Here is a 16,823-nt window from a genome sequence, read left to right on the forward strand (position 1 = left end):
TGTGTGTGTGTGTGTGTGTGTGTGTGTGTGTGGATGAATGCAGAGTTGGGGATTGCTCTCCAGTCAGATCAATGTTATGCAAACCTATTAGTCAGAGGTTGCAGTGCTCGCTCCACAGTACTCAGGGACTCGCCCTTAGGGTTAAACTCAATGATGAGCTCTCACGTCTGTTAAGAGTGAATAAAAAAAGTACTCTGAATTACTTACCCTGAAACTGCATCAGAGACTGAAGTTTAATCATTAAACTTTTTTTTTTTACATTTCATAAGCTTCTCTATTTGTTTTTGTCTTTACATATTTGTAGGTCTGCAGTTTATGATTATTTTTATTATCGATTAATCAGACGATTATTTTCCAGATTAATCGAATAATTGTTTGGTCAAGAAAATGGCCTTCTAAAATTCTCAAAGTCCAAAATTATTTTTTAAATGTCTTGTTTTGTCCATCTTACTTCGGGGTTAATACACCAACCATGAACCACAACATCCGCAGTTTGAGTCTGGCTTGTGACCTTTGTTGCATCTCCCCCCTCATTCCTTGTTATCTCTCTACTGTCTATAATAAAGGCAAAATGACACCCTGAAATAACTTTCAAAAAATGCTCTTTGCACTTGTGCCCAACTGGGTTGTATGTGCACGTGACCCACCTCTTCCACAGATGAGATATATTTTTATATTGTTGTCACTTGACCTGAGTTTGATGTTGCATGTGTCACCATAGTTGTATGCATTCATGCATGCATCTCAATTACTAAATCTAATTTATCACCAACATTTCAAGGTACATTAGTCAAGCCCTGCTGAGATATGACTTCAATATACAATTATTTTAACATTGATAGCCATTAATTTGGACTTTTGCAACATTGCAGAGAAGTGCAACATTACATTTTTATTTAAGTTAGATGGATGCCTGCAAGCATGTGTTCTGGATGCTTTTCAGACATTTAAAGCTCCCCTTTTATGTATATTTGTTTAATGCAAATGTCAGGGAGGTCAGGAGTTTGCTGACTCAGCAGGCAGTGTACTTTATAAGGCCATTAAGAAAATGCTCGCTGGAACACTGGCTGAATAAGCTTCCACTAATCATCTTAGGCAAAGCATGGCTGCCAATGTGCCTGCATGGGAACACCTGTACTGCTCCACAGCAAATGCACGGCGGTATCATCACCATAATCTCATCATTATCATCCAATAATCAAAAACAGTTTCACTGTTCAGTTTTACAATTTCTTCATATTCCTAAAATATTTAGAACAAATTATAAAGAATGCCAACTTTACTACTATATCCCTCTTTGAAACCACACAATTATTAATACTTATATTAATATGATAACCATGTATTCATGAATTTATGTCTGAGACTGAATTGTTTTATACGCTAATCTTGTTGCCAGGACAACGCGGCTTCCTATTGGCCGTCGCCGCACCACGTGATGAGCAGTCTTGACGTCACGGCGAGAGGCTGCACGGCTGAGCGGAGTATGTGCAGCGGAACAAGCCTGCGAGAGTTTGCACTGATAGCAAGCCGGGAAACTGCAGCTCCTGAGTGGCTCCTGCTGCAACCTGTTGCCCCCCTTTGTCTCTGAAACGTATTACTCCGGTGACACGAGGTAATGGACTATTAGAGAGACCTTTAACAGGCCCCCCACAGCAACTTAAAAGTGAGGTAAGTTGTCGCTCATGTTGTCCTTCCCTCGTAGTTTGTCCGCTTCCTGTTACTTTTTGTTGTTGTTGCTTGCACCTCAGATGAGGTGAATTAACAAGTAACAGCTTCAACTGTAACTTTACGAGCTCTTACAAGCACTCTTATTCGTCTACATAATACAACAGTATTTATTCATTTTCTTCCTAACTTAGCAGCGCAGCAGCAATACAAGATGCTAGCAGGATAAAGCTTTAACTAGATTTCTAATCGGATGAGGCTGCTTCTTCTTTCCTAAATTACCCCTCTGAGGAGCCTGTTGTAGAGGTGCTTGATGTCTTTATAAACTCTCCATATTTATTTGTAGAATGAGTGAGGACAGGAAGTGGAAAAAGGAGTCCTGCCTCCACCCCACAACGCTGAGTGAGGTGAGGTAGGGTATCTCATTTCAGCAAATACACATCAGTCAGTCAGTGGATTAAAGCAGGGCAGGGGGTAGCATTATTGAACTGGTGGTGCGTTACCTTGAATTGAAATGCTTTGCTGTGACTGAATGCCTTTGGTAGAAGGATATATATATATATATATATATATATATATATATATATATATATATATATATATATATATATATATATATATATATATATATATATATAGTTTAATGAGGTGACTTGGTAATTCAGGGCATTACATAGTATACAATAGCTGTTAGAAATTCAAAAACAATTATTTGGAATGAAATTAACAGTCAAAGAAGTAATTAGATAAAGGCTGTACAGATCAAATAGTTGACAATGATTTTGATCATGTATCTATTTAAGTATTTTGTCAAGATCAAACATTTGCAGGTTCCAGTTTACAAAATGTGAGGATTTGTAACTTCCCTTTTTGTTTTTTTTTGCAGGATATATTTAATGATACATTTTACATTTCAAACACATTTTTAACTAGAGCATAAACAACAATTTATTTAATTATTTTCAGTCATTCTAACATTAGTAGATTTATTGATTGTTTAGTCTATAAAATGTCAGAAAAGGTGGCCCCAAATCCAAAGATGCATGCACTATGAAACGAGTAGTGCTAAAGCAATAAGTGTAAAACTTAAAGTAATTCAAAGTAAAAATGCCAAAAAACAGATGAAAAATTAATCAATAATGAAAATGGTCATTAGTTGCAACCCTACATTAAATTGTTCATCAGTGGACCATATTCGTTTCAGGTTTCCATTAGACGGGCAAAAAGCTCAAGACTGAAGACTGAAAGTGGCTTGTAGAATCAAGAGGCCCTGTGCAAATGTACTTTTCCTTTATCTGGTGGCTTGTAGTAATTGAATGCCACTGGGTTAGTTTGTGATGTGGCAAGTTTGTGACAAGAACCTGCCATGGTTGAATTTCCTCTGGGGGTCCCTGTGAAGTGTTCACGAAATGATCAGAGCGTGCAAAGATGTGAGTGGACACAGAAGGATAAAATAAAATGTTACAGTGACTGAGTGAAGAAAAGAACAAGCTCATTGGATAAAATGTAAATATAAGTGAAGGAAATGAGAACGCACAAAGCAAACTGAAAACTAACACACAGATCCTACATTTTGCTATCTTTGAGGCTCTGTGGCATCCAGATGTTTTGATATGTTTTTAGGAAATTAAAACTCTATCTAGCTGTTCCTCTCACCTCCAGACAGCCAACACAACATAGCAAAAATAATTTTAAGACCTGCGGAGGTGCTAACACAAGGGTGGAGTCGAGATAATAGCCCCTTTGGTGTCAAAAGCATCTCTCCAAACATTTCAAGATGCTGAACTCTTACAAACGGTCGCTAAATTTGAACAGATGTTCTATTTTCGTGTGCGTGGGTTTGTTTTGGGCCATACTGACCACACTGGCAGCCTCCTCTGTATTTATGCTCGTCTGCAGCAGTTGGTGTTCTTTTGAATTGAATCAGACCCTGTTTATTTTGTTTTTTTTGAGAAAGCAGACGGGGAGTGTGATTAGGAGAAAAGCAAGGACGAGTGTAAACTGAGGATGAGAACTTGCTGAGATAAAGAAATACATTCTGGCCTGTCACACTGATAGTATTTTGGATAGAAAGACACATTTCACACATGCTGTGCAGCAGATATAGCTGGCAGAGGGGGTCGGCAGTTGTTTAGTCATTGGACAGATTGACATTTCCATCTCAGTAGCCTTTGTCTTTACAACAGGCTGTTTCAGAGAGAGGCACATTTAGATATTCAGTGCAAAGTGAACAGCACTCTCCTCGTGCAATCGGTGACTATTTGCTGCGTGTGTGTTTGTCCAATCCTGAGTCTGTTGCAGCTCTGCCTGCCTTCTTGCAGTTGTTGTCAGTGACACTTTTTTTTTATCTTGTTCTCATTCGCTCCCTCATAATGGTTTCTCTGTCATGATTGTGGTTTTCTGCAGCGCTTTGACGCACGAAGCTCTCTGTCTGACAATTGGAGCTCATGTGTGCTGCATTATGATGAAGTTGCTGGCTCGGGTTTCTCAAACTGGCAGGATGAATGGTATTTAGAGAAGCGAAGAAATGGTTTAAGAAATTGTCAAGCAAAGAAATAGTATTAAACAAAAATCACAGTTGCAGTCGGCTGTGAAATAAACAATTACATGTCCAGAAAAACAAAACCCTCAATAGTACAGATATTTGAGACGTATTGACAGTTATTCACATGACTGGTGTCCATTAAAAAGACAGAGGCAGTAAAGAAGGAAGTATTGTGATTAACACACATATTAAGGAAGTGTAAGAGGATATTGTGGCTATTTTTAGAGCTGTTGCTATGAAAGTTTTTGTTTTTAAAGAGTGATTTGACCTTCAACCTCAGTTTGATGTGACTCTGATTATTGTTTGCTCTCATGAGGAGGCAGCTGGCTGCAACTAATGATTAATTTCATTATAGACTAATCTTCTGATTGTTTTCTCAATCAATCGTTTAGTCTAATCTCTAATTTTCAGAACCTATGGTGACATGTTCTTGTTTTGTCCAACCATCAGTCCAAAAACTCAAAGATAATCAATTTAATATCACATGACAAAGAAAAGCAGTAAATCCTCTCATTGGGGAAGCTGAAAGCCAGAAACATTATTGAAAAGATAAATCAGTCATCTAGGTGGTTGCAAATGAATTTGTGTCGATGGATTAATCCACTAACAGTTTCAGCTCTAAACTGGATGATGTTTGTGTCACGAGACCGGTGGCATCGAAATCCTACAAACCAGAAAGATTACTTTCACTTTTAGTTGTTGCATAGTCACATTTCTTATTGTATCTCACTTTCTAATACTTTTTACTAATCTTTTGTTACTTTTTTGATTAGTTGCTGCCGTAAATTGCTATAACCTTCTTTTACTAACGGCCCATGACTCCTCTACTGAAGTTAGCTTCGCTAGACAGACTCTGGTGCAGATTGGACCAACAGTAGACCAGTCCTGACCTTACACTAAATAACACAGGAGATAAAGTTGCAGCCAGATATTCAAGGAGCCACTAAAGCATGCTACACTGAACAGCCCTCGTCATGATTCTTGTAACGTGAGCATGGCTGCTCCTGCAGCAGCATTTGATGCTGGTTTGAAATGTGCTGCTGACCAGACATGTGATCGCAAACGGGCTGAAAACGTTTTAAAGAGAGAGATGGGCAGGGCGTAGTTCATACGTGCCACACTTATGAGAGTAATGGCTATCACAGTATAACAGTTCCTTGTTGTATTGTATTAATTTGTTACTTTTTTACATTAGTTTGGTTATTACGTCGGTTAGTAATAACCGCTCGCATGACTTTGATGTGCTCAACATACTGTAGGTGTCTTCAGTTGCTCACATGCAGCGGTGGATGTCATTTAAGCTTGAGGTAAAAAGGGTCTTGAATTGAGTCTTTGTTGTGCTGTAGGGTCTCACTAGTGTTAGTAGAAAGTTTGCTGCCATGTCAGTTTTTGTCATCCTGAACTTAACTGCACTGTAATTACACGGATGTTGATCTCATGCCAACATTGTTTTTGTGTGTAAACAGCTACACAACATCTTTTATTTGATTTGCATTAGAGTACTTTAACACAAACTTTAAATACTTTAAGTCATTTTTTTTTTTTTATGCAAAAGATGCCCCAAAGTCTCTGATTTCAGCTTCTCGGGGTGTGCATTATTTATAATACATGCAGCTGTAAACCTGTTGTTGGACAACTCTGAGCTGTTGAATGAATTGCTGATCAATTACTCTCTTAAATAGCAGAGAAGAAAGAGAATGGTTTTGATGTTGCACTCCTCAAAATCATGTGTCTGGGTGTGGTGTTCCAAACCACATTTGACTCTGACTTGAGCAGCTGCGTCTCAGGACTTTTCCAATTTGTGGTCGTCTGAACCTCTATAATCTGAGATGGGTAAAGTTGTAGTTTTTATTTATTTATCACAGCTGAGATGACATTATTTAATTGCGACCTGTGGGTGAATGTCAGATCTTGCAGGTCTAATAATTGCTGTAGCCTGAACACAGACGGATAATATTGCATTATGAATGTATCATTCATAAACTCACCATCTGTGATCAAATCTTCTTCACTCACTCTGTTGTGAAGCTTTCTTGTACTCTCTGTTCTTGGATTATCTGTGGGACCTTTGGGTTTAGATTTACCATCAGGATATAAATGGAGACTTCTGCCTCTTACGTAATAAGTGGGCAACAAGATGTCCTGGGATGAATGGCGTGTCGAGGGCCTTTTGATTCAAGCAGCAAGGATGAGTCAACCGTTCAGCTGCTGCAGTACGAACATATCGGCTGCACAGTGTGGGATTTTGTCGTCTTAACTAGTAGTTAAGTATACAGTAAATAGATTGTCTCTTTAAAATAAAACACACAAATTCATGTTCTCTAGCATTGAATATAAGTGTTGAGTACTGAGATTCAGCATCAAATACTTGGGTCACATTTTTAGAGTTGTTTACTTGCAACTAAAGATTCATTATCCATGAAAATCCATAAAATCATCACAATGTCTCTGTTGACTTATTCATATTACATGTTTTGTGCTGCAACCAATAGTCCAAAACCCAAATATAATCCTCTTACTTTCATAGAAGATTAAAAAAAACTTTCAAGAAAAATAATTGTTGTTGAAGTTGAAACCAGTGGCTTTCTTGGGGCTATTTTTCTTATTAAATAATTCATGTATTTTCCAAAAATCTCAGGTAACAATTTTGTTGACTTTACTTTTTCAGCTTTAATTCAAATGCATAATTAATTCAGGAAAAAATGTCCAGCTAATACATTTTTATAAAGGAAGAGTTCTTTAATTCCGTCAGCAATTTAGCACATGTTGCTATTAAATATTTATTTTTAAAAATCTGTTTATATTCGCCAAACTAAGGTATCGAAAAAAGCACCCATTTATATTGAACAAACATTAAAGCTGAAACCATTAGTTGATTAATTGATCAACAGAAAATTAATGCTAACTATTCTGATCATTGATAAACTGGTTCCAGCTCACATTTGAGGATTTGCTGCTTTTTTTCTTCATGATAGTAAATCTATCATCACTGATGATGTTGTCATGATATTGTCTTTAGTGAAATCTCATGCAGCATTGCTGTCGTTGGTTGTTAGTTGTAGTATTGGTTAAATCTGTCTCAAAGCCCAGCAGGTTGATCTTGTCCTCTGCTAAACGCTTCAACATGTGTGTTCAGTCGGCATTATTAGAAACTGACAGTGACAGCCTGGATTATACCTGCACAGGCTGAGGTTACTGACTCTCTCAGGACTGTTCTCCTCTCGGACGCTCTCACGACCTTAAACAAGTGCCTGGTGTTCACGCACTTGTCTTGACATTATGAGATGGTAGAGGTAGAGACTCTGCTCAACCTCGTGACCTGTCTACTTCTCAAAGCCTCGGTTACGTAACTGTGCCATCAAAGGTCCGCCAGCAGCGGCAGGTAAGAGTCTTAACGGGTAATTGTGGGCAGTGATCTCTGAGGGACAGAAATAGCTGAGTTCTTAGGGATGACTCGTCGAAGGGATGTTCAGTGGATGTCTGAGCCCTCATCCCATCATTTCTTGTTTTTAAACACACACACACACACACACCTTCAGCCAGGAGAGAGAGGTCAAATTAAATTACAACTAACAATTTTTGTGCTGCTGATTATTTAATTTATCCTTTAATTGTTTGGTCTATAAAATGTCAGAAAATAGTAAAAAAAAAATGTCCATCCCAGTTTCTCAGAGTCCAAGGTGATGTCTTTAAATGTCTTGTTTTGTCAGTCCAAAACCCAAAGATATTGAGTTTAATATCATTTACAACAGAGAAAAGAAGGAAATCCCCCAACTTGCATAAAACATTCTTCTATCAATTATGAAAAAAGAAGCCAATTTAGTATTTTTTTGTTAATCGACTGGCTGCGGTTCTAAATTACATTATATTAATTTGGCAGGCCTGTCTGTGTACTGCGGGAGGAAACAAACCCACAGAGGGGAACATGCAGCAAAAAAGTGAAATGCTTGCCTTGTTGTAATGACAGCATTCAGTGCGAGACAAAACGCTTCATTACACACAATAGAGCTGCAACTAGTTATTTTCATCATTAATTAATCATTTTCCGTACAAGTGAAAATGGACATAATAATAATATGTTGTAAAGGCAGCAAGAGCAACACTAATTAACCTTCCCTCGAAACATTTTAGTCGGCTCTGCTTGTGTAAACAGTCTGTATGATTAGAGCCGCAGCTAAAAGCAAACAATTAAACAAGCTGTCAGTCTGAACAGAAAGTGTAATTAAATGCATTATTGTGATAATTGTATTTTCTTTCTGCCAAAAACAAGAGTGATTGTTTGGTCAGTAATCATTACAACGCAGCCTCTATAACCATGGAAACGCTCCACACAATCCATTAAAAAATTTAAATACTATTTGCAGAGTATTTGGCGGTCATAAATGACATGAAAGGAGCTTGTGTGTGTGTGTGTGTGTGTGTGTGTGTGTGTGTGTGTGTGTGTGTGTGTGTGTGTGTGTGTGTGTATAAAGGGTAAATTTAATGAGCAGTTTTTGAATTTTTACAGCCTTTTTATGCATTTAGATTTTGAATGTGAGATATAAGTCATTTTGGTTGTGCATCATATGTTTGGTCATTTTGTTTGAAAAATTACTCAAGGGATTAATAGATGATCAAAATAATTACCTACTAGCATATTAGTGGATACCTTTGGTTTTAATGTTGTATTGTAAACAACCCCGATCTTGCCCCTCTCAGGGCTAGACTGTTTGCTTCTGTCTAATTTAAAGACACATTTCCAGTCTTTATATGAGCAGGACCCCCGCTCTGTATCTGCTGCTGTGTTTTGTTCCAGGAGAGATGAGTGTGTAAACAGGTGTTAATCTTCTTTTCACGCTGCTCCAGCATCCACGCTGGATAAAGTAAAAGTAAACTATATGAGTAACAGCAGGGAACTCATTAGAGGCTGCTGCCACATTGCTAGAGTCCATTGTTTACTCTGAGTTAATTAAAGGATTATAGCTGGCTGTTTATGGAACATGCGAGTGTGAAATAAAGGTAGAAGAAGGCTGAGTCTTTGCATGAGCAGTTAACAAAAGTAATGGAAATGCAGGCTATTTAATTCAAACTGCAAACCACTTCCTCACAAAACTACATATTCATACAGTTTAATTCAAAACGCCAAAATTGCTTCAATCAATTTGTGTAGAATAGTGTTTCCAAGACTCTTGTCTCCTATTGAGTTTGTCACTGAAGCAGCACTTTTCATTAACGCTTAATTTCATTGTTAATGGAAGGAAGAGCATATTCCCACTTAGTCTTGATTAATTAATGGATCAGTTGAAAAAGCTTAAATGGGATCGTAAACTGTCTACAGTTTGCATACAATAATATTAGTTGGATCGCTTTTCATATTAAAGCGCTGAAGTCTTTAAACAAAGTAAAAGAAGCCACAAACATTTCTTCATTTCCCTTCCTGGAACAAGCTACCTGTACAGTAATTTGCTTTGGCCTGACCTGACCTTGCTGATTTTATCTGTCATTAACCTCGGCTAAGCTTGGAACAGCTTCCCTCTTCTCTCCGGCCTGGAGAGCTCAGCAGCAGCTAGCGGTCTGACAGGGGAAAATGCTAAGCACATTAGCTGGAGGGTTAAATGATGAACCGCGTCTTCGGTCGGTCGAGTGTTAAGGCTCCCTGTTTGCTTTCTAGTACCGCGTTCTATTTAGTATGCATGTTTATTATCGGCTTGGAAAGCATAAAACAAGTCAAATCGTACTTGAGGTTTACTACATTAACTATATCCTTCTCTACAGGTTTTATTTCAAAAGCATCATCAAAACCCAAATGAGGTCGATTAACTATCCTAATTATTAATACAGAGCATCTTTGTGTGTGTTGCATTGTAGTTTGTGCAGGAAATGGAAGGTGTATCTGCACAGATGCATGCAGACAGACACATTGGCATGAATTGGGGTTATCAACACTGTAAGTGTGGGCGTAGTTGTGCACCTGTGGTGGTTGTGCACGATGAAAACATTAGGTGGCCTCCTGTTGCAGGTGCATGGGAGACTGAACCTGGCTGCACAAGACCGCATACTCAACTTTATCTCCCTGCTTTTCTTTTATCTAGTGTACTGTCATTGTTTCTATGATAATGTTTATTTGCAGTTAAGATAAGATAAACTGTCAACTAAATTACCACAAAAGAAAAGTTGTCTGTAAACACCCAAATACAGAGTGATACATGTGACAGTGAAGCGAATACAAAGAGATGAAATGAAGATAAACACATAAACTTAAGCATTGTATAATCCACGGCTTGTACTGAATACTGGAGGGACTTTAAATACCAGGGGTTATTAGGCGCCAGTTTTAATCTGGTATAACTTCTACTCAAGTCAACAACTCTTCGTGTTTGTTGGGCACTTTGACAACCCAAAACTCCCCACAGGGTTTGGGTTACTGTGTCCCTTCTCTTTCTTGTATGGAAAAAGCTCAAGGTCATTTCAGATTATTTCTAACAACCTTTTTCTATCCCCCCCTCTCCCCCTCTTTCTTTCTTCCTCACTGTCAGCAGTCTAAATCGCCGCTGCCCTCACATCCCCCATAGCCTAAACAGAAGCAGCGACCATGGGCAAACAGAACAGCAAGCTCCGTCCTGACGTCATGCAGGACCTGATGGAGAACACAGACTTCACCGAGCATGAGATCATGGAGTGGTACAAGGGCTTCTTGCGGGACTGCCCGAGCGGCGCGCTCTCCATGGACGAATTCAAGAAGATCTACGCCAACTTCTTCCCTTACGGAGACGCCTCCAAGTTCGCCGAACATGTCTTCCGCACGTTTGACGCCAATGGAGATGGGACTATAGACTTCAGGGAGTTCATCATCGCCCTGAGTGTGACCTCTCGTGGTCGGCTGGACCAGAAGCTAAAGTGGGCTTTCAGTATGTACGATCTGGACGGAAATGGATACATTAGCAAGGCAGAGATGCTGGAGATTGTAACGGTGGGTTTACTGTTATGGTCTGGAGTTTTTTTTTTGTAACTTTACTTCCCTCCATGCTTCGTTCTTTTAACCGTTCAGACTTTCTGCTTCTCTAGCTGTACATAGCCCTCAGTCTTTCAGTGGCCATTGCATGCCATCATGGTAACGCCATGTTCCTAAAACTACTCCTGCATTGAAGAAACATTTTGCTCAGCCGTCCACACCAGCTGCTCCATCATATATCCATCTGCTTCTGTGTTCTGCACCATTTGACTGCCCATGGCAGGGAAACCAGCCGCTGTGTAATTTTAGAAACCAGCAGTTCCTCTATTCCCCTCAGACATCTCTAAATAAGACTTGGCTGTGGTGTATTTCTAGAAGGGAGCGGCCCTCCTCATGACTCAGCACTACATCCAGCAGCTGTGCGGTTCCCTCTGTCGCTACCTCAGCAGCTTCACACAGGCTCCTCGTCTTATTGGATGAATGGTTTAGACACACAAACACCAGCAATCCCTTACACATGTGGCTGTTACTTCCCACGTTCCTGTGCCGAATAATGTGTAATCCCATTGCCTAATCAGTGTTCTTTATTAATAGTGTGTCTGTGTAACATGAGCGGGTGTGTTTGTCTGTAGGGATGCCTTGATACATTGGCAACATATCCATCAGTCTAATATTAGGCTACATCTAATGATGAGGATTAATTGATGGGTTAAAAGTAGTAAAATATATCCATCACAATTACCCAGAATCCTAGGTAATGTCTTCAACTTCCTTGTTTTTTCCTGACCAATAGTTCAAATCCCAAAGATGGTAAATTTACTGGATATAAAACCCAGAAAAAGCAACACATCCTAAAGGAAGCTGTAACCTGTCATTTATTCTTGTCATTTGATCAATCATTTATTGATTAATTATCTTTCAATCAATTCAATCATCCTAATTTGTTTTTTAATTAAACTTTTATTTACTCTCAAATTAGCAACAAATAACAATGACATGGCTTTAAAATAATCTGACTTCTATTAATGCCAATTAATGCTGGATACATCGTTTAGTTAATCAATAGAAATGTTCATTATAATTTAATATTACTTACTTTATTGCTTTATCTACTACAAATACCAAACATTTGATTACTCCTTTGTGTGTGTGTGTGTGTGTGTGTGTGTGTGTGTGTGTGTGTGTGTGTGTGTGTGTGTGTGTGTGTGTGTGTGTGTGTGTGTGTGTGATGCACATGTACACAGCTGTGCATTGCTGTTTGGACTGATGGTCCGACAAACTCTTCATCTTTATGAGGAATATTTCACACGTTCTAAGGTTAAAGTGTAAAATATTAATAAATATCTCAGATACCTAAACAATGGAGCAAATACGTTCACTTTTATCTATTTTAAAACCTAAACTACGTCTTTTAGACATTAATACTTTCTGTTCGTTTCTGTGTTGTCAAATCAGCCCCAGAGCCAAACATAAATTAAAGTAATCCTTTATCTGTCTTCCTCCGAGAAGTGATACATTGTTTGATGGGTCGTGTATATATTTCACTGCATTCTTAACAATCCAGCTGATGCACCCTTGCAGTTGTTCTTATGTCTGTAATAACTGATATGAAACGTGGTCAGACTGTAGACTCTTTATTGTTGTTTTTATTGTCAGAGTTCTTTGAGATATTTAATATTTAAATTGTATTATACCTACTTTTACAAATTTAAACCTTTATGATTATGATTCCCTCCTCTCTGTTCCCTGTCCTCAGGCTATTTACAAGATGGTTTCCTCTGTGATGAAGATGCCCGAGGATGAGTCCACACCAGAAAAACGCACAGACAAAATCTTCAGGCAGATGGACACAAATCGAGATGGTAAGCCTTCCTCTGTCTGCCTTTCACTCTGCCGCAGTGTGTCCTGCTGGAAAGCGTATAACTAAACTCAGTGCCCTGTCAATCTCAATTATACTACATTGTGAAGAATATGGGCTGATTCATTGGAATAGAGCCCAACTTTTCATTATGAGAAACCACTCAAATGTAACTAAAAACAACCAAAGGGGATAACAAGACACCGAAACTCACGCAATTAAATTAAAAGAAGCAGAAAATCAACCTTATGTGTTAACAGTGGTCATGTTCTGTAGATGCACTCTAGCAGTATAAGTTGGAGCCATTTAAATAAATGAAGTAAGATGGATAAATAGTCTATTATTTGTCCTCAAGGAGGAGCAATACAAATCATTTTCCACTGTAGGTGCATACATAGCACAAACAAGTAAGACATACAGGATTTCACAAAAGAATATACAAAGAGATTAATTAGCGCTCTACAGGCTGGAGTTCTTGGACTTTAAGAGGAAGTTACTTATTTAAAACTATTTTTGGCTGAATGAACAAAGCGCTTGCTAAAATGGGCCTTTCTGCAAATAGGTAGTCTATACCTGTGTTTATTTTATTGCTACAGACATTTTGTAAGAGACCTGCAAACCTTGGGGAAGATATTCGCCCTTTGTTTTCATTTAATCTTATTTTTGATCATTTTAGATCTGCTGCAATGAATAAATAAGACAATTAATCTGTGTTCCTCTGTCTCTCGCTCAGGTAAACTTTCCCTTGAGGAGTTTGTTGAGGGAGCGAAGAACGACCCCTCCATCGTCCGGCTGCTTCAGTGTGATCCCAGCAGTGCTGGGCAATAGAAAACTGGACTCTTTCCCCTTCGCTATTTTTGATTAATTTAGCACATTTTCAAAATCTCTCTCAGCTGACCCACCTGAGATGGTTGACATTTGATCACTTGAGCTGTAGAGGCACATCCACACACACACACACTCACGCAGACAACATGCAACTGTACATACCACAAATACCAAAGCCTGCTGCATATATAATCTTTCAGACGCCCACATGCACATACTGTACATGTGCCTCTATGCCTGATCAAAATCTGCAGACAACACAGATCTCATACGGTACAAATATAACTCGAAGGACTGATATTCCATCAAAGACTTGTTAAACACTGAATCAAAGTTGTGCTATCTCTGTCTGAGAAGACGGTCGGCGAGGATAGTCCAACAGATTTGTGCGGTACATTGAGCCGACTCCAAGTTTATTTTTATTCTTTTAAAGCATGATTCCTTATTTAAAGGGAATTATGCTCATTGTGTTCACTTTTAACTGACTAGGGTTGTTGAGTGAGGATTTTCACAAAGTATTGCTATCTAGCTCCATGTTAACACTGGAAGAAATGAAGTAAATGAGTCTGGGATGACAAGTGTTCACAGCTTCCAGTATGGCTTATGTAGACAGGAGATCTGGGACATTCAGTTTTAAACTAACAATAGAAACATTTAAGAAGGGATGAAAGCTGATTTTTTTTTTTTTTCAATGTATATTTTGGAGGAATGTTACATCAAACCAAAACTGACTCTAAATGAAGGAGAATATTTTGACTTCAGATTATAACCAGCTGTTCTTTTGAAAGTGACTTTTTATTCCAAGTTCTGTGTCCTCTCACACACACACACACACACAAGTTAGATGTTATATGAATATATAGTATGTTACTTATATATTCTTTTTCTCTGTGATCACATTGCGGCAATTTGCTGCAATGGAAGAAATTAATTTAACAATTTTGACGTATAAATTATTGGAATGTGATTTAAAACATTTTAATTTACTTGACGAATATGAAAGAAAGTTGTACAGTATATTTACTCATATTTATGGTAGATATGTTAAAAAAGAGGGGACCGCACATATTTCAATGCATTAAGCTTTGAATATCCACAGCTGCATTTAGTTTGTGTAGGTTTTTTTTTCCCCATTTGAGAGAAAATAGCTACAGATCTGTTTGATCCCAAGCCCGCCCCTCTACTGACATCATATTTCCCAGGAAGCCAGTACACATTATCAAGATTTTCTAGTACTGTGTAAACAATGATATACTCATCATTAAAGTGCAACAGTAACAATTGCAAAACTCAAGTTTTGTACAAATGTGACTTTACATCTCTTGAATGTGCACCATAAATTTAAATACAAATGTTTTATTGTAATTGCAAGATTTGAGTGATGATGGAAATTAGAGATATTTTTCTGACTATGACACACAACTAAACAGAAGAAAGCAGTTACGTTAGTAGCGAGTAACTGCAGCATACAACAAACCTCACTGTTTTTGCAGAATTTACTGAAAGCTTTACTGCTTCCATTCTGCTGGATTTTCACCTGCCTATATCTGACATTCTGAAAACTCCAAAATATGTGTTTAGTCTGAAAAGGTTGATGAATGATGACTTTGGGAGAAAAATAAATAGTTGATAAATTCTCTGCACATTTCAAGTAGGTGATCATCAGGTATGTCAGTCTGACATTTCACTTCAATAGCATCTTGTGGTCAAGTGCCAAATATAGATGAAGAAAAGAAAAAAAACACAGTATTGTATCCATTTATACTGTACAGTTACCTGTCGAACATAAAAACTGTCACTATCATTTTGTAGATTTTGTATTGTTAACTTGCATTATGTGTTCTGTGTAGGTTGTCCATTTTGTTATTCAAATAAAGACAAAGTGGGAAAATGGCTGATTGTATTTTTATATATAGTCATAATTCAACATGTGTGATAAATAAATAATTTGCCATGCCAACAGAGTGACTCAAGAGATGATGTTGGTTAGTCTGTTGAACCACTTTGGTCAAGAAATAGCTATGTTGGATGGGTTGCCAAAAAATGTCATTCTTCTCGGACTACAAACCCTAATGACTTTCCTCGAGCACCACCATTGGAGTCATATTTTGCCGGTTTTGAGTTTAAAGTTACAGTATGGATTACCATGAAATTTAGTACACATTCATTTCACTCTAGATGAATTGTAGTAAAATTGGTGATCCCCTGACTTCTCTTCTAGAACCATCATCAGGTTAAAGAGTTGAATTTGGTTAATGACCAAATGTCTCTTCCCATTCATTCCCTAGAAACGTGTCTAGGTATGAACAGCATCTTCGGAATGGTTTTCCCATCGGCCTCAGTTAATTAGCAAACGGTAGCATGTTTGCACGCCACAGTTAAGTAAACTGCACCCTACAAAACAGATACACTTTCAATAAAAACAGGGTTTAAAAATAGTTACTATGAAATGAAGCTAAACCAAACCAAGAAAGCTAACGCTCGCTAACCGACAATCTAGTGAAAGCTAGCTGGGGAGATAACCACTGCTAGCCATAGCTAAAACTAAATAAATACAAATCCTGAGCTCACTCTCTAATTGAAAAATAGCTAACTTGATGAATAGACATTGTGGTAGTTCAGTTTGATTACCCACATGACAGGGACAGTGGCAACAGCTCAAAATGAAGCAAAAAACAAGAAACTTAACCTAAATACACTAGTCTCAAAGCTAACTAGCTTAAGTTAGCTTAAGTTAGCCTAGTTTAGCAGAGCATAGCAATAACTTCCATTTCTTGACTAGTGAAGTTCATGTGATTTAGTGTAGCTAAGTTGCCCTAAAGCACACAAAAAAAAGTCTGGTTTGTATAACAAAAAATGACATCTTAATGTTTCTACTTTTTATTTGTTTTCTCAATACAGCCAAGCACATCAGGCCAAGTGCCATTTGACACCAAACTGAAGTTGTTTACCGTATTTATTTTCAAAAGTCTTTACCATCTTATGTTAGGTCC

At 38.0% G+C, this 16,823-nt stretch overlaps 1 protein-coding gene across 2 annotated transcripts; it reads left to right on the plus strand.

Annotated features, from left to right (window-relative positions):
• The first annotated feature begins 1,454 nt into the window (after positions 1–1,454).
• On the plus strand, positions 1,455–15,723 carry ncaldb (neurocalcin delta b). 2 transcript variants are annotated; one of them, XM_029443381.1, is made up of 4 exons: positions 1,455–1,671; positions 10,729–11,162; positions 12,901–13,006; positions 13,736–15,723. In XM_029443381.1, the coding sequence occupies exons 2-4, from the start codon at positions 10,785–10,787 to the stop codon at positions 13,828–13,830; spliced, it is 579 nt and encodes a 192-aa protein (XP_029299241.1). In that variant the 5' UTR covers positions 1,455–1,671; positions 10,729–10,784; the 3' UTR covers positions 13,831–15,723. The 2 variants fall into 2 exon arrangements, with proteins under 2 accessions (XP_029299241.1, XP_029299242.1); XM_029443382.1 differs by having other exon boundaries at positions 10,732–11,162.
• The last annotated feature ends 1,100 nt before the right edge of the window (positions 15,724–16,823 follow it).

This window comes from Cottoperca gobio, chromosome 11 (genome assembly GCF_900634415.1).
Source record: "Cottoperca gobio chromosome 11, fCotGob3.1, whole genome shotgun sequence".
Taxonomy (NCBI): domain Eukaryota; kingdom Metazoa; phylum Chordata; class Actinopteri; order Perciformes; family Bovichtidae; genus Cottoperca; species Cottoperca gobio.